The sequence below is a fragment of the Oncorhynchus gorbuscha genome, linkage group LG12, assembly GCF_021184085.1.
Source record: "Oncorhynchus gorbuscha isolate QuinsamMale2020 ecotype Even-year linkage group LG12, OgorEven_v1.0, whole genome shotgun sequence".
In the NCBI taxonomy this organism is placed as follows: Eukaryota; Metazoa; Chordata; class Actinopteri; order Salmoniformes; family Salmonidae; genus Oncorhynchus; species Oncorhynchus gorbuscha.
The window spans coordinates 35,253,252-35,277,204 of record NC_060184.1 but is presented as its reverse complement, the minus strand read 5'-3'; the positions used below and the strand labels follow the sequence as shown (position 1 = coordinate 35,277,204).

At 42.1% G+C, this 23,953-nt stretch overlaps 2 protein-coding genes across 5 annotated transcripts; one reads left to right on the top strand and one right to left on the bottom strand.

Moving 5' to 3' along the window:
- The first annotated feature begins 463 nt into the window (after positions 1-463).
- On the top strand, positions 464-3,499 carry LOC123990932 (protein yippee-like 5). 4 transcript variants are annotated; one of them, XM_046291957.1, is made up of 3 exons: positions 464-674; positions 1,521-1,686; positions 2,292-3,499. In XM_046291957.1, exons 2-3 carry the CDS (start codon positions 1,546-1,548, stop codon positions 2,514-2,516), a joined length of 366 nt encoding a protein of 121 aa, XP_046147913.1. In that variant the 5' UTR covers positions 464-674; positions 1,521-1,545; the 3' UTR covers positions 2,517-3,499. The 4 variants fall into 4 exon arrangements, with proteins under 4 accessions (XP_046147913.1, XP_046147914.1, XP_046147915.1 ...); XM_046291958.1 differs by having other exon boundaries at positions 1,467-1,686; XM_046291959.1 differs by having other exon boundaries at positions 480-561.
- Positions 3,500-3,852: 353 nt separating this feature from the next.
- Positions 3,853-23,788, bottom strand: LOC123990931 (AN1-type zinc finger protein 3-like). Its single transcript, XM_046291956.1, has 7 exons — positions 23,637-23,788; positions 23,141-23,508; positions 20,227-20,267; positions 16,905-17,102; positions 6,339-6,407; positions 6,072-6,245; positions 3,853-5,881 (listed from the first exon to the last, which is right to left on the bottom strand). Exons 2-7 carry the CDS (start codon positions 23,203-23,205, stop codon positions 5,727-5,729), a joined length of 702 nt encoding a protein of 233 aa, XP_046147912.1. The 5' UTR covers positions 23,206-23,508; positions 23,637-23,788; the 3' UTR covers positions 3,853-5,726.
- Between the last annotated feature and the right edge of the window lie 165 nt (positions 23,789-23,953).

The following is a 23,953-nucleotide window of genomic DNA, read 5'->3' as shown; positions in this document are numbered from 1 at the left end:
CTTGGGTTAACAAAGGCCAAGTTTGACTTGTTGCTCCACCAGACTTTCCTTGGGCGGAAGTGTCTGGGAATGAGTTTAACATTTTTGTGATATTCTTTGTGATCTTCCTGCTGTGTTCTTTCATGTGAGTGCATGTCCAGTTATTGCACTGCATTGTTCCAGCACAGGAAGTATTTTGATGCAAACTTTTCTACCTGACTGTCGGAAGGCTATGTTCATTATTAGACAGCCTACCTGGATTTTGATCCAGGAGTTTCTCATATCAGCTGCCTGAAATCCACCACACCACAATGTACAATGAAGCCTGAGCTGAGCTTCATAATTTCAGTCTGCTTCCTAAAAAAAAAATATTTGTCATTGCATCAGTTTAATTTCAAACACTTTGGCTTTTACTCAATTTGGTCTCTGCTGCCTCCTTGGGGTCTGTCTAAGAACTCCCCTACCCAGTAGGGGCGGGACCACATCTACCGGATGTTGATACAGTCTGCGGAACAGCTGTGAGAGAACAACAAAGCTGACGCCACTTCTAGCTACAGAATCGACGAGAAGGACGAAAAGAAGGTGAAAATAGAACAACAAAACTGGATTCGAGGTTGATAAAGACTAAATAAGTGGTCAAGAAAACAGGTTATTAACATTCGTGTCGACAGAACTCTGAAAATTACAGATTCAAGGTGAGAGAAAGTTGGGCACGCGATGTTTCGTCGACAACATTGGCTTTGTGTACTGACGTCATATTTGCTACTTTAGCTAGCTATCATCATTATCAAACCCTATTTGATTTGTACTAGCTAGCCATGAAATGCTATGCTGTCCATGTGTTTTATAAGAGACAACGGTTGATAAACTTCTAGATTTGTTGTAAATCTGAAAGAGGTCATGGTATTGTTGACAACTTGAATGAATGCTTCACACATCGATCAAGACTGATTGATTGGCATTTGGTTCCCAAAAAGCTACTATTTCGAGAAAAAAAATGACTGACTGCTGACATAGTCTTATGACAGCTGTTGACATTTTAATATACGCGCAGGTCTTGTTTAACTTCTCGATGACATGTTGTTCAATCAAACGTCGATTTAGTTTGGAATATTTTCCAATCCAGTGGAAATGGCAAATGGGATGGAAATGGCAACCGCAGCGGCTCTCTGACGCAGTCACAATTCAACTGCCCTTGTTTCTATGTAGAAGGTAGATAGATGTAGCAGCATCGTTACTCACCCCCAATGAAGACAACCGTTCACTATGAAACCGAATAGAAGATACACTTGTTAATTCTAGGCACTTTTGCTATGATGTGTTCACCTAAACTAGTTGGAATCCATATTGATCTCAATAGGCTCGCACTATAACACAAAAACTCTAACTGGGCAGTATGCAGTCTCAAACCCAGTATGTGTCTTTGTGAGTAGTTGTCTTATGTGCACCTGTTTCACTCTGTGCCTCCCCGCTCTCCTTTCTTTCAGCTGCTGTCTGTGAATGAGTTAGTGTCTTACATGACTTACTTGCCCTTCCTAAAGGTCGGTCTCTGCTGACAACAGCACTATGGGCCGGATCTTCCTGGACCACATCGGCGGGACCCGCCTCTTCTCCTGCGCCAACTGTGACACCATCCTGACCAACCGCTCTGAGCTCATCTCCACCCGCTTCACTGGCGCCACGGGCCGAGCCTTCCTCTTCAACAAGGTGAGGCTGGTGAGGGTTGACTACTTTTAAAGGCCCAGTGCAGTCCAAAACGTGATTTCCCTGTGTTTTATATACATTTCTCACACTGAGGTTGGAATAATACTGTGACATTTTGAAAATTATGATGAAACCTTTTAGTGTAAGAGCTGTTTGAAAAGATCACCTGAAATGATTTGGTTGGATGGAGTTTTGGCCTGCCTGGTGACATTACCAGGCGGTAAATTAGTTATGTGACCAATACGTTGGTTCCAAACCTCTCAGCCAATAGCTAGTTTTAAATGTTCCCCTCCCCACTCTGGCATTCCTAGCTAAATTCTTGCTTGAAAAATTGCTCTTTGCTAAGAAGCTAATTTTGTTTCACAGTAAGATACTTGTTACCCAGAAATGATTTGAGATAAAAAATGGCTGCATTGGACCTTTTTTTTAATAGGTTGTAGTTAAGAGTCCTGTGAATAACACCATGTCATTGTTCTCTAGCCTCGTCCCATTACTGTATGTGCTGTTCCAAACTCATTGATAGGGCATACTTCTATGGGACACGCTGCTAGTACCTCTTGCAGGTTCAGATACTTTGTTGAATAAATCTATATGTTTGTCACCCACAGGTGGTGAACCTGCAGTACAGCGAGGTGCAGGACCGTGTGATGCTGACGGGCAGACACATGGTGCGAGACGTCAGCTGCAAGAACTGCAACAGCAAGCTGGGCTGGATCTACGAGTTTGCCACAGAAGACAGTCAGCGCTACAAGGAAGGCCGCGTCATCCTCGAAAGGGCGCTAGTAAGGGAGAGCGAGGGCTTCGAGGAGCATGTGCCCTCTGATAACTCCTGAGTCCCCCGTCCCTCCTTTCTGCCTTGTGCACCCAACATCTCTCCCAATCCCCAGTGTCCCCTACACTCCTCTCCTTATAGGCAACTACCTGTGTATCAGCTTCCCACCAGCAAGAATTGTGTCGAGCTAGACAAGCCTGTAATTATGTCCGCCCCTCACACATATTGTACACAACATTTGAGAATGCACTCGCTCACAGGCTAGTGCTTATAATGCACATGCATTAGATTCTGCAAGATACATGTGTAGACATTGGACTTCAACTGCCTGAAGAGTAGGGGTTGTGGTGGGGGGAGTAACTTAATGACCCAAGGTGGAGAGCATGGACAGATGCTAATGCCTTTGTCAGTGATACAGCTGTGTATGATAAAACCACTGTTGCGTGGGGGGGTGATGATGTGATGATGCTTGTGTTTAGGATGAAATATTATTTAAATTTTAGTGAGAATTGATGAGGAAATGAATTGTCATTAAACCCAGTTTCCATTTGCTTTTATTAACAAATATTAGATTTGATAGTGCTGATTTTAGTTGACTGTTTGCACATTATAAAACTGATGTCAACCCTCACTTTGATCCCGATGACAAATGCATGTGTGTACTAAAGCATCATGTCTGCCAATTGAACGACAGCATGCCTAGACTATAGAACCTGTGATCAACCTCAAATGCTGACAATTGTGTAACAATTATCAAAAGACAACTTGACCATTGTGTAAATGTGACCCCAAAAAAACATTAACTGGTATTGTTGACAATATTGTGGTTAAGTTCTGTATTAGGATTGGTTAGTGCTGTGTTTTCTTTTTGGGTTGCATAGCTTGCGATGCCATCCTTCCAATCCTCGTTCATCACTCAGCTATTGGAACAAAATTAAAATGTGAGAAAGCCTGGAAAACTAAGTAGGGGTTGAGTTAAAGCTACTGTTTTTTTTGTCAGGCCTCCGGGTGATGGATTATAATAAATGGATCATGTGAAATCAACTTTACCTCATTGTATCACTTCTCTGGTCAATATAGGACACTAATATGGGGGAAGGGTATTTATTGGGCAGGACTAAATCCTCAAAACAAGAACTAGATTAGGTAGCCACCTCAAAGCATAAGGGTACGGGCATGCAGATGAAATTCATTGTCCGTGTCAAAAGTACAACTCATGTCAATATGGAAAAAGAATGTGGCATTTTAGGCAGAAAAATCACATTCATTGTCATTCATTCGGCAACCGTTGGCCCCATCTGGAATTTTTAGAAAATCTGAATGTGGCCACAGCCTTAGAATGTTGGAAAATTTGACCCCTGAAGGCTGACAGAAAACACAAAGGGTCATGTTCGTTGTCTATTTTAGAGAGCTTTTTATTTTTCGTTACAGACATTTGCAAAATTTTCCATAGAATCAGGTTCACACTTTCCATTATCACTTGTTTTGATGAACTGCTTTAAGTTTCTGTAGAAAATAATGCAAAATGTTTACCCTTATTTTAATGAAATAATTCAAATGTTTTAAAGATCACACAGGCCACCCAATTCCTCTAATCCAGTTTATTCATCCTCAGCAAAAAGGGGAAAATAATCAAATGAAAGGAGAACATAAAACAATTGTTCTGGTTTTATACATTTAACTAAATATGCAGCTCTATGCTAATGTGTAAGTAAATCAAAATAATATATGGTTAAATAAAATTTCTTTTAAGATACAGAAAGATAACATTTTTTAAATTTTCCCCAACGGCACTCGAGAGATGACAGGTCGCAGAAATACCAAAATAAAACCACCCACTATGCCACTCTACACGTCGCTCCTGCCATCCTTCAGTCATTCCTCACACCGGAGGAAGGGGGCCAGTAAGAGAAGGAAGCAGAGAGGGAAGTGAGGAAGAAGAATGAGATGAGCATTGGGACCAGCACACTCAAGTAGTGTGACTGGGGTAGGAGGAGTAAAATATGGAACAGACTAGCATACTACAAAAAAAAAATGAAGCAATGTATTATGCATGCTTTTTAAGTGCTCTGCTTGTATGGCCATACGAATAGAGCCATAGTTTGACAGTCCAGTGAGTCAGGGATTGTGTAGTGTGTATGTAAAAATAAAGGGAGTAAGAGTGCACGGGGTAGTACAAAACAGAAGGAGAGCATTAACAGCAACAGCATCACTTATTCAAAGAGCAGCAGGCAGAGAAGGGCTTCTGCTTCAGAGAAGTTCTGTGTGTGTGACTCTAGTCCATTTGTTCAGACTCTAAATCCAGCTGAGAGAAGCGGAGGAGTAGGCTGCAGTACAAGGGCTTGTGGTCCGGTTTGTAGTCAAACCAGTCTAGCAGTCTCATAAGAACAAACATGGCCACACAACAATTGACCCATGTCCGGGGACAACGACGTCCTTAACACACGCTATTTCAATCCAATGCCATGCAGGAGCCATTGGGTGAGGAGGGAGCAGAAAAGGAGGAGGGGGGGGGGTTAAAGGTCAACATTCCACCCTACAACCTGAGGAGTGGTCAAGGGACAGACAGGGCTATGTCACCAGTGATGTACTGAAAACCTGCTTACCAAGATGACCAAGGAGCCGAGAAAGAGGTCAGTTTCATTTAGAAAATACTGGTGCAGACTAATCTTTTGTGATCAGTGAAACAAAGACTGAGGGGTAAGATTGTTGTTGAACGATGGCGCTGCTGTGTGATTAAAAAGGAAAAAAAAAAGTTTGCCAGCTAACTTGTGTAAATATTGTGAAATAACTTAATTCTTTAGAAAGATAAGCTTGAAATGGGCATGGTCCAATTTACTCAACCAAGTTGAGCTAAGTTGAGCTTTCTTAATTGAACCTGAAAATCAATAGTTAATTCGGTTTGTTCATCAAAGATAGCTGGCTAACCAATTGATCCTGCTTTGTAGTATACCCCTCTGACAAGTTAAGGCTGTGTGAAAACGAACGTGCGATAGTGACAGTGTGGCTCCAGAGGTTGCCACGGTGACCGTGTCCAGGGCAGTGTCCAAACTGTTTCCCTCTGGAGGGGTCAAGACTAACAGGAGTGGGTCAACAACCCTCAGCTCCAGAATGGTGGGGTAAGTGTGGATCTATTACAACCATGCTCTCTCCTTCTTCCCCTTCCCTCCCTCTCGCTCTCTTCCTTGCTCTCTCTTACGTCCCCCTCTCTATTTAAGTGCCGCTTCTCTGTTGTGTGGATGGGTGGTGACGGGCGGGCAGCGGGGGCAACTCAAGAGCACTCTTCTCCGATGCGTTGGCACGAGCGGCCCACCTTGCGGTCCAGCTTCACCATCTTGAGGACGGCCTCCTCGCGCCCACGTCCCAGGTGGTCGAACAGGCAGTCGTGCTGCTCAGGTAGACGGTGGAGCATGCAGAACACGTAGCCTAGAAGACAAAACAAAATAGGGAGGGAAACAATGAGAGAAAGAGGGGAGGCGAAAACGAGAAAGAGAACGAGACAGAAAATGAGAGAATAAAAATCTGTGTCAAGGTGAGGAGACACGGGGTGAGGAGACACGGAAACCAAGGGCAGACGTGTTCAGATGTGTTTGCGCTGTTCCTATGTAGTACTGACCGCAGCGACAGGATCCCAGTTCCTGCTGTACCAGCTCCAGTTTGGTTTGGCAGCGATAGCAGCGCCGGCGGTTTTTCTGCTTGGGTCCTCGGCTAGGCTCCTCGCTCGCCGCCTCCCCCTCCAAGTCCCGCCGTGCCCGTTTCTCTGGTGACGCCTCGCTCTCCGACCCTGAAGCTGAAAGAACAGGAGGTTACACGGATACAGAGTAACCGTGGGATGTTCAATATTGCACAGAAATATACACAGAGAGCAGGAGTATGGCTGTACCTGATTCGCAAGGACGTTTTGTGGGTGTACAGAGGGTGCCTTGGCCTGTTTCTGTGCATGACGATACTCCTGTGGAACAAAAAGAGCAGCAAGACAAGGGAATCATTCTTCATTGATCAAGAGCCCAAATGTGTGTCACCTAGAACAAGATGTTTTGGAGCCAGAAAGACAATATCAGAACCTTGAAGGATTTAAGACCTCGTGGCCATGCAACCAGATAAGCTCAAATCCTGACATGCCAAGTCTATTTACGTCAACATATCGCTCGACTTACATTCTTAACATGAAGGTTAAAAATACTAGGGATGTTCATCTTTCCCTTTCAAGATGATTCAACGTGTATCTAGATACATTGGCTCCGATACGATCCAGGAACGATACGTTTTAGTTTGAAACGAGTCTGTGCAATTCGGTTAGTTAGAGAACAAATCGATTCGGTGCACTAACATTTGTTGCATAACATTAATTTATTCTAAATTCAAATCCGCTGCTTATGGATCTGTCTGAGCTGGGCCTCTCTGTGCTGGATCTGTCTGAGCTGGGCCTCTCTGTGCTGGATCTGTCTGAGCTGGGCCTCTCTGTGCTGGATCTGTCTGAGCTGGCGTGGCTGTTTAAATCAAATAACATTTTATTGGTCACATGCACCGGATACAACAACAGGTGTAGACTTTACAGTGAAATTCTTACTTACGAGCCCATTCCCAACAGTGCAGTCTTAAAAAGTAAGACAAATATTTGCTAAAGGCAATAGTAACACAAAAACAAGGATTTATACAAGAGGTATGTAAATGATGTATGCACTATTTAGGGGGAGGTGCGGCAATGTAGCCTTATTTTGGGGTTTCTTTCTTTGGTTCTAAAATCACCATCACCCACTAATTAACATGTCATTTTAGCAGATTAAGTGCTTGAGCTAGTAATGTATCAATATTTATCGTATACAAATTAGCTATGACGTAGACAATGAATATATAGTGTAACAGTATAACTTTAGACCGTCCCCTCGCCCATACCCGGGCTCGAACCAGGGACCCTCTGCACACATCAACAACAGTCACCCATGAAGCATCGTTACCCAGCGCTCCACAAACGCCGCGGCCCTTGCAGAGCAAGGGGAACCACTACTTCAAGGTCTCAGAGCAAGCGATGTCACCGATTTAAACGCTATTTAGGGCGCACCACCGCTAACTAAGCTAGCCGTTTCACACCAGTTACAATAGCACAATTTGGATTTCACCTCCCATCTAAAAATCAAATGGTTTTGACCGCTTGGAAGTTCACCTCTTGCGTCGGCCACACAGTGCGCCTCGCAAAAGTGACTGCTGTCCTAGTTAGTAAATTATCAACTTTACCCTGTATATCAAGAAAAGAGATATATATATATATATGCACTGATTGTTTAAAGCAAAACTACCCAAACTATTGCTAAACTACCCAAACTCAGGTGAACCTGAAAAATCGAAATAAAATATTGGAAAAAAACAATTCTGCAGGTATAGCCAGATGAGAGATGTGTTTCTGATAGATTATTACTACTACTCCAGTAAAACACCATTAACAGCTCATACGTTGCCTTCGGAAAGTATTCAGACCTCAACTTTTTCCACATTTTGTTACGTTACAGCCTTATTCTAAAATGAATGAAATACACTTTTTCCCCCCAAGCTATCTACACACACACACTACCCCATAATGACTAAGCGAAAACAGGTTTAGACATTTTTACAAATAAAAACAGAAATACCTTATTTACATAATTATTCAGACTCTTTGCTATGGGACTCGAAATTGAGCTCAGGTGCATCCTGTTTCCATTGATCATCCTTGAGATGTTTCTACAACGTGATTGGAGTCCATCTGTGGTAAATTCAAGTGATTGGACGTGATTTGGAAAGGCATACCGCTGTCTATATAAAAAAAGGTCCCACAGTTGACAGTACAAGTAAGAGCAAAAACCAAGCCACGAGGTCAAAGGAATTGTCCGTACAGCTCAGAGAACCCATTGTGTCGAGGCACAGATCTGGGAAAGGGTAGCAAAAAATGTCTGCAGCATTGAAGGTCCCCATGAACACAGTGGTCTCCATCATTCATAAATGGAAGAAGTTTGGAACCACCAAGACTCTTCCTAGAGCTGGCCGCCCAGCCAAACTGAGCAATCGGGGGGAAAAGGGTCTTGGTCAGGGAGGTGACCAAGAACCCAAATGGTCACTTTGGCCGAGCTCTAGAGTTCCTCTGTGGTGATGGGAGAACCTCCCAGAACCATCTCTGCAGCACTCCACCAATCAGGCCTTTATGGTAGAGTGACCAGACGGAAGTCACTCCTCAGTAAAAAGGCACATGACAGCCAGCTTGGAGTTTGCCAAAAGGCACCTAAAGACTCTCAGACCATGAGAAACAAGATTCTCTGGTCTGAAGAAACCAAGATTGAACTCTTTGGCCGGAATGCCAAGCGTCAACATCTGAAAGAAACCTGGCACAATCCCTACGGCGAAGCACGGTGGTGGCCGCATCCTGCTGTGGGAATGTTTTTCAGCGGCAGAGACTGGTAGACTAGTCAGGATCGAGGCAAAGATGATCGTAGCAAAGTACAGAGACATCCTTGATGACAACCTGCTCCAGAGCATTTGCATGCTGAAAGTGCTGCACAGATGTGCAAGATCAGGAACAGGCCAGGCAGTGTGTGCAGTTTAACCAGTACCGATATTGCCTGGGGTTGTTCAGCATGCAAAATAACTGTCAACACAGTTACATGCAGTTTGACACTGAAGGAGAGGACTTCAGTTGTTATAAAATATTTTCTGAAGGTAGACAGAATGGAATGAGCCAAACATTTTAGTTAACCAGCAATTTGTAATGCTTGAAATCGTCTTCCTGACTGATGCATGCTACATTTGGATCGGTTTTGGGTCCACGGACCGATGCACTTACATCTTAAACATTTGAATCGGGAAACCGATGCGCATTGATGAATGCTTACACCCCTAAAAAAACACCAAATGCAACAAGAAACTGCAATTGGTTGAAAACTGGAAATCTTAAGTGAAATCCTGGGAGAACCAAGCAGGTCTTAAAAGATGGTCAACGTGACCATACTGCCCCAGTATGATTCCTATCTGGGCCAGGCTTAGTACATGTATTGCCAACGGAGTGAGACACACACACACACACACACACACACACACACACACACACACACACACACACACACACACACCACTCCTCCTAAGGCAGAAATAGAAGCAGGCTGTTACCATATCAGTCCAACCTTACAGACTTCTGCCAACAGAGACTTCATGAAATGCATACGTATATACACACACTTCCCTCCGTATCTTATTTGACAACGGAGCAAAAATGTTTCAAATTGTGTCTATACTCCAGCATTTTCAATTTGAGATCAAATGTTTCACAGTGACAGTATGGAATGTCACCTTTTATTTGAGGGTATTTCCATTAGTGCTGGTCAGTATACTGTATTTTACTACACACAGATGTACGGTTTGGGTATTTGAATGTTTGGTTTGTTAAAATGTGATATGCCGTGTGTAACGTAAATTTGTATAGTGTACACAGCTACTTGAGTCAACCCTCTCCGCTCTCTCCATGCCACTTTCCACACAATCCTAGCCCCGTCACTCAAGGAGTGCACGTTGTTGCCTGACCACGAGATGCTTCCGTTCAGTCTGCACGGTTAATGCAGCACATGCAACAATGTTGACGACAACAATGTTATTTCCACTTTGCTTCTTAATATAAATCCACAAGCATTCTATAAATGGAACCATTACTTTCGTACATCTGCAAAAAGCTAGTTTGTCTTTTCTTAGCAAGTTTTCCTTAAATCGTGTTATACGCTAATGCTAAATCTCTAGTTAGTTAGCTAATAAAATGTAAGAGTCAGAGCAAAAGTAGCTAGCTTACACATAATAGTGATGGTGTAGGCCTAAATCTACATGTTTGTGCAACAGTATATTCTAAATCAGAGGAATAGGCGAAGCATGAATGTTGGCTACATGAAAAAAAATTCTAGTGAAAGATTATAGGGTCTCCTAGGAAACACTGACCAACACTTTGGTTCCTGCCACAATAACTCCTCCCTGGCATTTTCATTCATTGCCATGTCAAACACTATATTTAAAGTGCCCACTATTATATTCGAACTATAGAATTAAAACAATAATTTATTGCCATGATTCCAACAGTTCACCGTGTTTTGATCTAATTCGGAAGTCAAATCGCAATTGCAACATTTGGTTAAAAATAAGGCCTTGATTTTTCGCCCATATTGTGCAGCCCTACGTGGAAGTGTGGGAATTCTCAAATTAATGCAGGAAATGCACAAATTTATGAAAATGCTGGAAATTATTTTAGGTTAGGGTGATTCACAATATATATGATTTCTTAGGCTCACTAAATAAGTCAATCTAATTCAGTGCTAAATATGCCTATTCCACAACCATAAGACCCACTAATCATTTAATTTTATCAAAATAGTTTAATCTGCTTTTTTTGCAAATAATAATTATATATATATATATATATTTTTTTTAAATCACTGATCTCTGGCTTTCATGTCTATGAAAATAGCATTTTTGTTACAAATTTAACCAGAACCATAATGCACATTCATTCACTAATAATGACAAATATCTTGTAGCAGGCATAATAGAAAATGAACACAGGTCTCAAACGATCCCACAAGCACAAGCCCACGTGCAAGTGAGTATTCAGCTAATCTTTATATTTCAAGTTTAGCCAACTTAGAACTACTTGCTAGCTAACAAGGCAGAACAGTTAAATTATGAACACACCCTTCTGTTAATCTCCAACTGTTTGAACAGCATGCTAGCCTGTCCACTTCGTTTAGACGTTGAAATCAAGCGGCCCATCTTATTTCTCAGAAGGAGAACGAGTTGCCAACTCCTTACATAATTGTGTTTTATGCTTATGGTACATTTATAAAAACAGACTAGACAGCTAGTACAAGTCTTTGGATAAAATGCTGCTAGCGGTACAATACTGGGCACGACAAACTTGAGCATTAATTCTCTAGAATCAATGTTAATGGATACTCCTGTTTTAGTAGTGTCTGCCCCTGGCACAATCTGAGGAGTTGAGACATAACAAAAGGGTATCGCTAGAAAGGTCAACTACTCTATTACAGTCATGTCTAAATGTCTTTGTGAAAATATGACTGAGTCGGTTGGACTAAACCGCAAAAGTAAATAGCGAGTTAAAACCGCTTGTGAGAGAAGTGATCGCTCATCTTCGATGTTTTAAGTGACAGAGGGAGGGGCTTGGTGTGTGTGTGAGTAAATGGTTGAAAGGCTATACAGACACGCTTAATGACACGTCTGATGATGCATGTTGCGCAGCTGAGAGTCGAGAAGAATGGATTTAGTTCACCCAGGTCATCCTGATGAGTCCTTCCCAGCGAACTAGTTCAAACTGGCATCAGCAGCAAGACATGAGGTAAAACTTGGAAAATAAAGTAGTTTATTTCACTGGGCGAGGGATAAATAACTTGTAGTATAAGTTTCTAGCTACAAGCACAAACTAGCTAGCTGGGAAGGGCAACTGACGGAACAAAATCCATTAGCCTTCACTCGACTCTCACTGCACGACATACGTCATCAATATGGGCACCGGGCGTGTCGGTATAGCCTGTAGGTATAGTATATGAGAAGGTGCACACAGCACAGAATGGAGCTAGTGACACGAGACCAAAAAGTCAACATGAGAACGAGCGGACAAAAACCTTGATTCTTGTGATAAAGGCATTTGGAATATTGTGCTAAAAAAACAACAATTTAAATTCATATGATATCACTCCGCCCTAGGTGAGAGGTTAGTATTTGAGTGGGTATGATCCATCATTATTCATGATTCATTCATGATTATCCGTTATCATCCACATTTATGTAGAAGTGTTCAGAAACATTTTCTTATTTACAATCAAATAGGCTAATAAATGACAACGCATTATTCACTATTCACTTCCTATTGGGCAAAACATAATCCGAAACACAACAGTCCCACCTTTTTCATTGTCAGCAATTCAATTTTGCCCATATTCTTGATGAAGAATGTTAAGCTCACTGGTGGCACAACAAAATCCACCAAATACGTTAAATGGGACTGCTAATAACTATATTGAACAAACTGCAATGGAAGAAAAATAGCAGAGCTTATATATTTCTTAAAAAAGATTAATCACACCTGGTTTTAGTCATTTAAGTTCAGACTGGAGAGTTTCATTTAAATATACACTCACAACCAATTCAAAATCAACTGGTGGGTTGCTGGAGGTTTAGAAAAGGTTGCAAGAGTGAGTAAAAATAATAAAATGTCTCGACCAACCAGCTGAAAATCCCTGCATCGTGTGCTAGTGATTTGGGACCAAACACTAAATTTGTACTACTTCAATACACCATCAGTGAATTTGTTCAAATACTATTGCATTCTCCAAATAGGGGGACTAGATACATCATTTTTCAATCTAAAAACGGTAAAAACAGCCCCCCCCCCCCAAAACGGACATTCTATACTGTCGCCTCATATTTAACATTTGATCTCAAATCCAAAATGCTGGAGTACGGAAGCAAATTTTAACATTATAGCTTCACTGTCCATTGAAATACAGAGGGGAGTGTATGTGGACTAAAATGTGCACCCTCTTCCTCAGTGACATCTAATACTAAGAGATGTAGTGTTTGTCCAGATTGAAGATGTATATAACAGTGCATTCGGAAAGTATTCAGATCCCTTGACCTTTTCCACATTGTTACATTACAACCTTATTCTAAAATGGATTAAATTGTTGTAATGTAACAATCTACATACAATACCCCATAAAAAGACAAAGCAAAACAGGTTCAGAGATTTTTTGAAATCTATTACTAAAAACGGAAATATCACATTCACATAAGTATTCAGACCCTTTACTCAGAACTTTGAAAGCACATTTGGCAGCGATTACAGCCTTGTCTTCTTGGGTATAATGCTAAAAGCTTGGCACACCTGTATTTAGGGATTTTCTCCCATTCTTTTCTGCAGATCCTCTCAAGCTCTCTCAGGTTGGATGGGGAGCGTCGCTGCACAGCTATTGTAAGGTCTCTCAGGATGTTTGATCGGGTTCAAGTCCGGGGTCTGGCTGGGCCACTCAGTCTTGTCCTGAAACCACTCCTACACAGTCTTGGCTGTGTGCTTAGGGTTGTTGTCCTGTTGGAAGTTGAACCGTCACCCCAGTCTGAGGTTCTGAGCAGGTTTTCATCAAGGATCACTCAGTACTTTGCTTCGTTCATCTTTCCCTAGATCCTGACTAGTCTCCCAGTCCCTGCCACTGAAAAACATCCCCACAGCATGATTCTGCCACCAACATGATTCACCGTGGGGATGGTGCCAGGTATTATTCCAGACGTGACGCTTGGCATTCAGGACAAAGAGTTCAATCTTGGTTTCGTCAGACCAGAAAATCTTGTTTCTCATGGTCTGAGAGTCCTGTAGGTCCCCTTTGGCAAACGCTGGCCACTACCAATGAAGACTTGATTGGTGGAGTGCTGCAGAGATGGTTGTCCTTCTGGAAGGTTCTCCCATCTCAATAGAGGACCTCTAGAGCTCTGTCAGTGACCATTGGCTTCTTGGTCACCTCCCTGACCAAGGCCCTTCTCCCCCGATTGCTCAGTTTGGCCAAGCGGCCAGCTCAAGGAAGAGTCTTGGTGGTTCCAAACTTTTTCCATTTAAGAATGACGGAGGCCACGGTTTTCTTGGGGATCTTCAATTCTGCAGACATTTTTTGGTACCCTTCCGCAGATCTGTGCTTCGACACAATTCTGTCTCGGAGCGCTACAGACAAGTCCTTCAACCTCATGGCTTGGTTTTTGCCCTGAAATGCACTGTCAACTGTGGGACCTTAAATAGACAGGTGTGTGCCTTTCCTAATCATGTCTAATCAATTGAATTTACCATAGGTGGACTACAATCAAATTGTAAAAACATCTCAAGGATGATCAATGGAAACAGGATGCACCAGAGCCCAATTTCAAGTCTCATAGCAAAGGGTCTGAATACTTAAGTAAATAAGGTATCTGTTTTTTTTCTGCTAAAAACCCATTTTCGCTTTCTCATTTTAATTTGACTTAACTAGGCAAGTCAGGTAGGAACAAATTCGTATTTACAACGATGGCCTACCAAAAAGCAAAAGGCCTCCTGCGGGGACGGGGATACTTTTTTTTAAATGACAAAACACACAGGAGACAACATTACATAAAGAGACTTAAGACAACATAGCATGGAAGCAACACATGACAACACAGCATGGTAACAAGTTAGCAGCACAACATGGTAGCAGCACAACATGGTACAAATATTATTGGGCACAGACAACAGCAAAAAAGGGCAAGAAAAGTATAGACAACAATACATCAAGCAAAGCAGCCACATCTGTCAGTAAGTGTCCATGATTGAGTCTTTGAATGAAGAGATGGGAGAAAAAAAACTGTCCAGTTTGAGTGTTTGTTGCAGCTCGTTCCAGTCGCTAGCTGCAGCGAACTGAAAATAGGAGCGACCAAGGGATGCGTGTTCTTTGGGGACCTTTAACAGGATGTGACTGGCAGAACGGGTGTTGTATGTGGAGGATGAGGGCTGCAGTAGATATCTCAGATAGGGGGAGGGGGAGTGAGGCCTAAGAGGGTTTTGTAAATAAGCATCAACCAGTGGGTCTTGCGACGGGTATACAGAGATGACCAGTTTACAGAGGAGTATAGAGTGCAGTGATGTGTCCTACAACGAGCATTGGTGGCAAACCTGATGGCCGAATGGTAAAGAACATCTAGCCGCTCGAGAGCACCCTTACCTGACGATCTATAAATTACATCTCCGTAATCAAGCATGGGTAGGATGGTCATCTGAATCAGGGTTAGTTTGGCAGCTGGGGTGAAAGAGGAACGATTACGATAGAGGAAACCAAGTCTAGATTTAACTTTAGCCTGCAGCTTTGATATGTGTCGAGAGAAGGACAGTGTACTCCCAAGTACACTACCTCAAGCTCTAAACCCTCAGAGGTAGTAATCTCACCTGTGGGAAGAGGGGCATTCTTCTTACCAAACCACATGACCTTTGTTTTGGAGATGTTCAGAAGAAGGTTAAGGGCAGAGAAAGCTTGTTGTAGAGCATTTAACACAAAATCCAGGGAAGGGCCAGCTGAGTACAAGACTATCATCCACATATAAATGGATGAGAGAGCTTCCTACTGCCTGAGCTATGTTGTTGATCTATATTGAGAAGTGTGGGGCCTAGGATCGAGCCTTGGTGACAGGCAGTGTCCGAGACAGCATATGTTCTGACTTTATACACTACACTCTGAGGTAATTAGCAAACCAGGCCAAAGACCCCTCAGGGACACCAATACTATTTAGCCGGCCCACAAGAATGGAATGGTCTACCGTATCAAAAGCTTTGGCCAAGTCAATAAAAATTGCAGCACAACATTTCTTAGAAACAAGGACAATGGTGCATCATTGAGGACCTTTAAGGTTGCAGTGACACATGCATAACCTGAGCGGAAACAAGATCACATACCAGAGAATACTATAGACATAAAAAAATCCAGTTAGTTGATTATTGACTAGTTTTTCCAACACTTTTGATAAAACAGGGCAAAATAGAAATAGGCCTATAACAGTTAGGATCAGCTTGATCTCCTCACTTAAATAAAGGACGCGTCATGGCTGCCTTCCAAGCAATGGGAACCACCCCAGAGAGGCGAGACCGGTTTAAAAGGTCAGAGATAGGCTTGGCGATGATAGGGGCAGCAACCTTAAAGAAGAAAAGGTCTAAACCATCCGACCCAGATGTTTTGTTTTGACTCAGTAACAACCATATCACCATTAAGGGACATGGGCAGCTGCGAAGAGGGTTAATTCTCCAGGTCTTTAACAGTTTTCTAGAACTTCCTGGGGTTAGACCCACAGAGAGAACTGCTCCTTAAAGTAACTAACTTTGGTCTTCCGGATAGCCTGAGCGCACTTATTTCTCATTTGCCTGATCGAGAGCCAGTCAGCCTGAGTATGCGTGTGCCGAGGGTATCACGTTCGAAACACATGTTTTTAATTCTCATTTTCTTTATGCGGGCAGGTTTGTTAACAATAACACTGAAAATATCAAAAAAGGTCCAAGCATCTTCAGAGAGGATCAAGCTGATTCTACACCATTTTACAGAGGCCAGGTCATGAAGGAAGGCATGCTCATTAAAGTTTTTTAGCAACATAATAAGTTCCTCATTATGGGGTATTGTCTGTAGATTGATGAGGATTTATTTTTAGATGTAATACATTTTAGAATAATGCTGTAACGTCAAACTGAAAAAAGGAAAGGGGTCGGAATACTTTCCGACTGCACTGTATAAACCATATAGATTGAAAATGCTGAAGAGTGAGGGTCCAGTCTGATATGAGATTTAGTTAGAACTTGGTATGATTGACAATGATCTCAGCTATGGTAATTCATTCAAAGGTTTCAGAATGTGCGTCATCGCAAAATTCTAAAGTTGTGGACCCTCCATCTTACCCTCCTGTGTAGTTGTTAATGTGGGGACAGGGTCTTCGGTTGACACCGATGGCTGCTCGGAGCTAGTGGGTGGTGACGACGATAGGGATTGGCTACTGTTGCTGCTCGTCTCGCCACTGAAGACAGACAATTGGCTACTGCCAGTGCTTGGGCTGGGCTTTGAGGTACAGTCCTCGTCTGTCTGCTTCTGCTCGATATCTGAAAGAGACAAAATAATAGTATTTAGTGACCCCAGCACCACATACTGTACGTTGGCTCTTAATGGACCAGCAGCTTCAGAGCATTAGTACACACAAACATACACACGTGGGGGCATGAGTCACCATTCCCTCTCCCCAAAACATCATTCAGAATTGCAGATGGTCCAACTTGAGAGGATGTCAATACCTCAGAATGACCCTTTAGCATGATTAGGGCTGTGGCAGTCACAAAATTGTGTCAGCCGGTGATTGTCAAGCAAATAACTGTCAGTCTAACAGTAATTGCAAATAAATTAACCTAAACACATTTAGCATCTCCTGGCTTCCACAAGCCACTTATGCAGACCATTGGAACATTACATTTTAAAAAGTATAATAAATCCATGTAATATAACCTTCACCTTCAAAATAAATCCATTATGTATTTTAGACAGAGCTAAAGAAGCATGATATGAAGAAAATGTAGTCTTTTTCAGAAGAACAGAATAGCATACTCCGAGATGTCCTTATGTTAGGTCCTGATGTGGCTATGCCAAATGGCTGTGAGCTACACTAGTTAATTTAGCAGACAAGATTTGCTTAGAATTGCATGGCATTATTTTATAGTATGAAGAAAACTGAACAAAGCTGAATAAACTATAAATAAAAACTATCCAAACGATTTGTGGGAGTGCGCACACTAAGCAAATCTAACCTGTGTTGAGCAGTTAACAAAGGAATAGGTACTCCTATATGCTTCACTTTAATAACTAACTCCAGTTGGTAGTACAAACTTTGGGCTGTGTTTTGATTTTTAATACATATTAAGGCTGCATGATGCGACTAATGATGATTTTAAAAAGTTGCTTGAAAGGCACGAGCTCTGCTTTTTTTTTGCGCATGCTGTACACACTTCATTAGTCTCTCATTCACAATTTGACAAGCATGACAGCATCCCGTTTGTGCCTTTAATACACGCAAAAAAATCCATGCCTTCGTTGTGCCCTTCTCCCCGAGTGCCTGTTCCGAAGCACTCACAGAGTGCTGTGCGCTCTCCATCACGTGATCGGGTCTTTCTCATAGGCTACAAGTGAAGACAGACACAGGGGACGCAACTGCGCGCAAACTTATCCAATTCTGAGGTGCATATAGAAAAACTGTCCACATTTACTTTCCGTTCAGCCAACAAGATGAGTAGGCCTAACAGATAGTAGATTGACATAGGCTAGTGCTTTTGCTATCCCCCACAGTACAAAAGTCAACCTATTCTCTTCTGTGCGAGAAATAACTATTCCAAACAGTCTGGGACAGTTGTGGGATGCAACAGATCCTAAATTAATACAACCACAAGCATTAAAAAACAACATTTAATCAATGTAGCTGACAACAGATCAGAACATTTGTCTTTAAATTTTGATAAACTATTAAGCTATTTCTTCACATTATAAGCGCGGCAACACGCACACGGCAGTGGGCTATGAGCGTGAATGTTTCATTAGCGGGAAAACACCATTATCAAAAGTGACCGCAAATACGATTATGCATGTAATGCTTTTATTATAGAGGTTCATTTTTATGGTGAAAATGATCTTCCCCAAACTTGAAACTCACTCGCAGCTTATGTATCCCAGTTAGACTCTAAACCCCCTTGTAAATTTGATTAATGTGCTTCATTTTAAAGAAGTTATTTGGCCACTTTAGTTGTGATTACAACCCTTATCAAAACATATAGGCCTATGGGCTAGGCTACACGAGGTGTTCGACTATGATTCGCAATAGTCACAAAAAACGGCTTTGTTTCTTGCCTTACGCTGGGCATCATTCACAAGTGATATATAATTCACAAGTGATAGGCTAATATATTCACCCATCAGACTATTCTTGATTTAACCTTGTCTTTACACATACTAAATAACATGTGTGACATTTGTTTTGATTTAGAACGGACCATTATCATGCACCAGTCTTGAAACAGGAGCAGCAGAAAAAAATACATGTCATCTATGCATTTAAATAGCAGACGGGGGATGCTTTTCCCGTGATTCATTTTCATGCCAAACCAGGAAGGCTATACTCCTATTCTAAAGAACAGCAATGTGCTTAATGTGCTTAATATTAGGAAAGGTGACAAATAAATAGACAAAGCTGATCCTCTATTTAGTAAAAGCCACCCCTCTGCTTTATCACGCCATTATATAGCCCATAGAAAAGTTGTGCAACATGAACTCATGGGCCCTCATGAAGCGTTTGATTCGATTTTCGATTACATTCGCATTGATGCCAGAGTGATTAGAGGGACAATAGAGTGCTGAGTACCAGGGAGTTAGCAAGATTGGTAGGTTACTAATGACCATGAGCCGCATCAGAGCTTGGAGAAGCCTAATTACCGTGACTAAATGGTCACGTGATATTTGACTGCCTTCATGACTCGTGGACGCCGGTGTGGCGGTAATACGGTCACTGCAACAGCCCTAAGCATGACCCCAGTTTAGGCTACCAGGGAGTCTATCCATCAACTCCCAAAACCCAGAGGGCTGCACAAGGTCAAAAAGCAGCTGGGCCTTATCTTAATCCTCTATAGAACCCATTTCTGCTGTCGTGGTGCTCTTGTGCATTGGATCTATTCTAGGCAATGTTGCTGCTGAAAAGGCCTACAGAAGCCCATCTCAAAACTTCAGTCATAAGCTCCATTTTAGAGCTGCAATCTTTATCCACAGGAGTATTGAGAGCCAACACCCCAACATACAGCAAAGCAAGATATCAGACCTGAGAACATATTTTTCCTGACACCAGTTTTATTCTTGAGATAGCTATTATGTCAATGAGAAGTTAATCTGGAAATTGACTTTTTGGATTCTGAAAATAGCCTTGTATTTTTACTGCATGCCTTTGGAATATTTCACAGGATTTTTTAAATACAAAAAGGTACATACATTACTTCTACAAAACATATATGTAACCTAATCGAGGTGTAAAAAACCCTGCAATTTCCATACAGCAGAGACATAACATGACAGGCAGTAATCTGCACACCCCCTTCTGATGTCTCAGGTACACACAGGGCTCTACCACATAACAGAAACCTATTGTCTTCCACCTTTATGGGAATTTAGTTGGCTTGCGCAAGGAACAGCAAGACTTACCAGCAAAACATTTTGAGCAGAGGTTCATGGTTTTACTGGACCTGGGGAGAGAAAAAACAAAAATAAAAGTCAGTCCCAGAAAGGAATGGTACCAAGGTGGAGATGGCCAAATAGGATAAAGGCTCACTAGACACACGTCAGTCAATGCAATATGGCCCTCTTATTTGCAACAAAAATCACACTTAAAAAAATAATGCACTTCAATGGCTCTTGGGACACTCAAACCTGACCCATTTTTTTTTTGTACCCAGACAGTCAGACGGCTCTGAGGTTGCCATAGCTACGGAGAGTGAGTGAAAACAAATGGGATGGCAGGGGCGACAGATCACAGAAAGTCATGGCAGGGAAGAGAAGGGGGAAACAAACAAAGGTGGGGGTGGGGTAGAGGTTGTTGCAAACAGTTGAAAAGGGAAGGAGCATAAGGTAGCAAAAGTCAATATTTTTACAGCAACAAATGACAGGTAGGCCTACACCGTTGCACTCATTTGATACCATCTCTCACCGGTCAACAAGCTAATCAGTCCAGGCTAATCAATTGTGCCAAGAAGCCTAACCTGACAGGGGCTTTTGACCGCCATTGACATTGGCCCGAGGGTTCAAGGGTTCATTACTGACTGGAGTAGGGTAGTCAACTCAACATTGATAACAACTACTACATAAGCTCTATGTGTATCAATCACGTTTTGTTTTGCATTACCCTATGTATACATTACACTAAATGTTGTCGTCAGAAATAGCCTAGAAAGAAAATTGGCATAAATTGACATTTTAAAATCTAAAATCAGGTTTACTTCCCTCACAACCCTAATGTGTAATAGGCTAACTCACGACAGCAGACTCAACTCCAGGTACACAACCCAAACCCTTCCACATAGCCTCAAATCTGTTCAACTGAAATCTCCCACCTAAACATGCACCATTTTCCTCAGGCTTTCCTTTGAATCCTTTCCTCAATGACATTACATTTCCAGTGGTAGACTAATGGTTGTTCTCCTTCTGGACCTCTGACACTCACTTTAACAGGAGGGCACAATGCATAATGCTGGTATGTTTCTGTTCTGGGCTGTGTGAGCTCTGTCAATACAGTAAAATGTTGGAACTCCATAGGGTATTCAGCCCATTGTGCCCTCAGGAGGGAATGTGACCAATGGAGTGTTCCAATTGACCTGGGATACATTTAGTACTCATCCTACCATGACCTTAACTGCAATTGGACTTTTCCTCCCAACATCACGTGTGTCATTCAGTGGTAGAGTAACTAGACATCAACCGAGAAGAGGATTTGCAGTATACCTAGAAAGACCTCAATCATAGATGAGAGTTCTGACAAGCCCCATGCTAGCCAAATCCTTGCACTACATTGAAGATGTGTTTGCCTACCCACTTTCAGCTAATGCATTATAACCTAATGTCCTCCTTCACTCCCCATCTCGATAAGGGCTTCAACTGAGCTAACATGTTCGTCAAAACAGAGTATCAGTCTAGAATGGTTTGTCACTATCAAAATAATGTCCTTTGAATTCGGCCAAATTGATATACACAGGCTCCATTTTACCAGAGAAGAACCAACTGACCTAAAAACAGGAAAGCTGGAAATTCACCCCAGATTTTTTTTTTTAACTAGCCCACTTCTAAAGGCAAAGCCTATATCCTGCAGTCTCACGATACAGACTCCCCTCCCAATGTTTAATGAGATATCTCAAACTGAAGAGGATGTTTGTTCCTGGCTCTAGCTGTAATCAGGCATACTCAGAAAGCGAGATAGTTTGAACACAGCAGGGAAGGGCTACAAAGAAAGCCGGAGGGCTTCAAAGTGGAAAACTGTGACAAGCTTCAGACGCCTCGAACCAGGTGTTGACCGCAAGAGCCGTAAACATGCTTCCGATTGTGTCACCTGACATTGAGAGGTGTGAGTAATTCTCAGTTCGCTCACATATAACACACCCTAAAGATCAGCGTGACTAGTTAGAGAGCATGGCACAAGAAAGAAGGGCAGGGTTTTAGTACATAAAATCATCCAGGGAGTTATATCCCAGAGTCCTCATCTCGTTGCTACAAATGTTGCTTTCAAGACAACTGGGGGAAAAACGATGTCAATTCATGACTTCAGTGATCTTTAGGTCTGAGCTCTAGACAGATGCCAAAGTTTCCGACTTGGAATTTGAAGTCGTAAACAATTTCCCCCCAGTCAGAGCTCGTTTTTTCCGAGTTCCTAGTTGTCTTGAACGCACTGAAGTCGGATATTTCCAAGTTCCCCGTTGTTTTGAACGTGGCAATAGTTGACCATACAGGAAGAACTGTCCAGCTCAAACAAAGGCCCCATTTTTATTATAAGTAGGCCATACCCTTTGTTTGGTCGCTCTATTTCACTAAAGATGGTTTAATGTACTGCCTAAATGGGCTCGATTAAATAACATCAAATAAACATTTCCGGTATGTAATCACAACTTGACTGGAATGTGAGGGATGAACGTGCTGTAACTTGATAACTAATGTGGTTACAAGGCAATGACAGTCTGGAGAATATTGGACACAAAGTGTTAACGTTTAATCTTTAGTTAGGATATCATTTCTTTAGAATGGATACATTTCCATTTAAGGACACAGAGCCTAACTAGAGCGAATGATGATCAGATTATAACCAGATTTTTTTATATAACGCGTTCAGAACCACAGAACATGATTCGACGCTTTGATATATCTACACTCATGGATAGAGAATGAAAACAAGCCCAAACGTTCAGCAAACCTCAAAACATTCAAATAGGAATCAGTTTTGTAACTCAAACATTTGCCCCAACCCCCACCCGGTATGCCCAACATAACAATGGCTTTAACGTAGGCGACATTAATATCCATCCTCGTTATCACTACAATAAACCATCTCCACAATACATGATGTGCGACATCTTACCCCCAAAATCCACATGGACACCGAGGTGGTAAGGGTTTGCTGCGCTCACTACCAGTATCCCCCATGACTTCAACAAAATGATCAAGGGTACGCAAGGCTGGGGATGAGACAGGGGCCTTGTCGTTGTATAGGATCTTCAGCCAACTCAAGTAGCAAATATCCGCTTCTATAAATAGTCCTCGGTGGTCAAATTGGACAACGAAGGTGGATGGCTTTGCCGACACGAGCGGCCACAGGGATCCGAATAGTCCTAAACAGCTCAGTTTGGATTAATTGATCATCCAAGTGTCCTCACTGGACTCAAAGCAATCAGCTGGAGCTCGGCTACTACTAACAGCCACAGAGGGGGTGTTAACGCTTTGTCCAACCTGTAACATGAAAGATACAACACAAAACATAAACACCACAACAACAAATATTTCCAACAATCTCAATATTAATCACGAGTATTCGACACTGAGTAAGCAGCAGTCACATCGAATATCATTCCACTTACACCATGTGCTGCGTCCCCCAATCTTCAGTGGGCCGAACTGTACGAAGTAAGCTGTTCAGGAAACTACCGGTACCTAGACCTTCATTTAGAATAAAACGTACTGTGCCGTATCAACAGAATCAAAATGGCGTTCATTGAACGTAATTCCCACTAGCGTTCCTGACTAACTAATGTAAACTCACACACACAAGCAACTATTTGGATTCATATATTTTAAACAGAAGCAATATAAAAACGTTTATTTCCTTATTTCACGGTTTGAACGTTGAAAATTACTATTACCAAAACGCGATAATGAATACGTCCCAACCCATTGG

Bases quoted from the DNA above. Each gene is read 5' to 3' on its own strand.
- LOC123990932 (XM_046291957.1), top strand. From the start codon at position 1,546: ATGGGCCGGATCTTCCTGGACCACATCGGCGGGACCCGCCTCTTCTCC. The intron at 1,687-2,291 runs GTGAGGCTGGTG...TGTCACCCACAG, and splicing joins GAGCCTTCCTCTTCAACAAG to GTGGTGAACCTGCAGTACAG.
- LOC123990931 (XM_046291956.1), bottom strand. From the start codon at position 23,205: ATGGGGGATACTGGTAGTGAGCGCAGCAAACCCTTACCACCTCGGTGT. The intron at 17,103-20,226 runs GTAAGTCTTGCT...TGTCTCTTTCAG, and splicing joins CTGCTCAAAATGTTTTGCTG to ATATCGAGCAGAAGCAGACA. The intron at 6,246-6,338 runs GTACAGCCATAC...CTGTTCTTTCAG, and splicing joins AAAACGTCCTTGCGAATCAG to CTTCAGGGTCGGAGAGCGAG.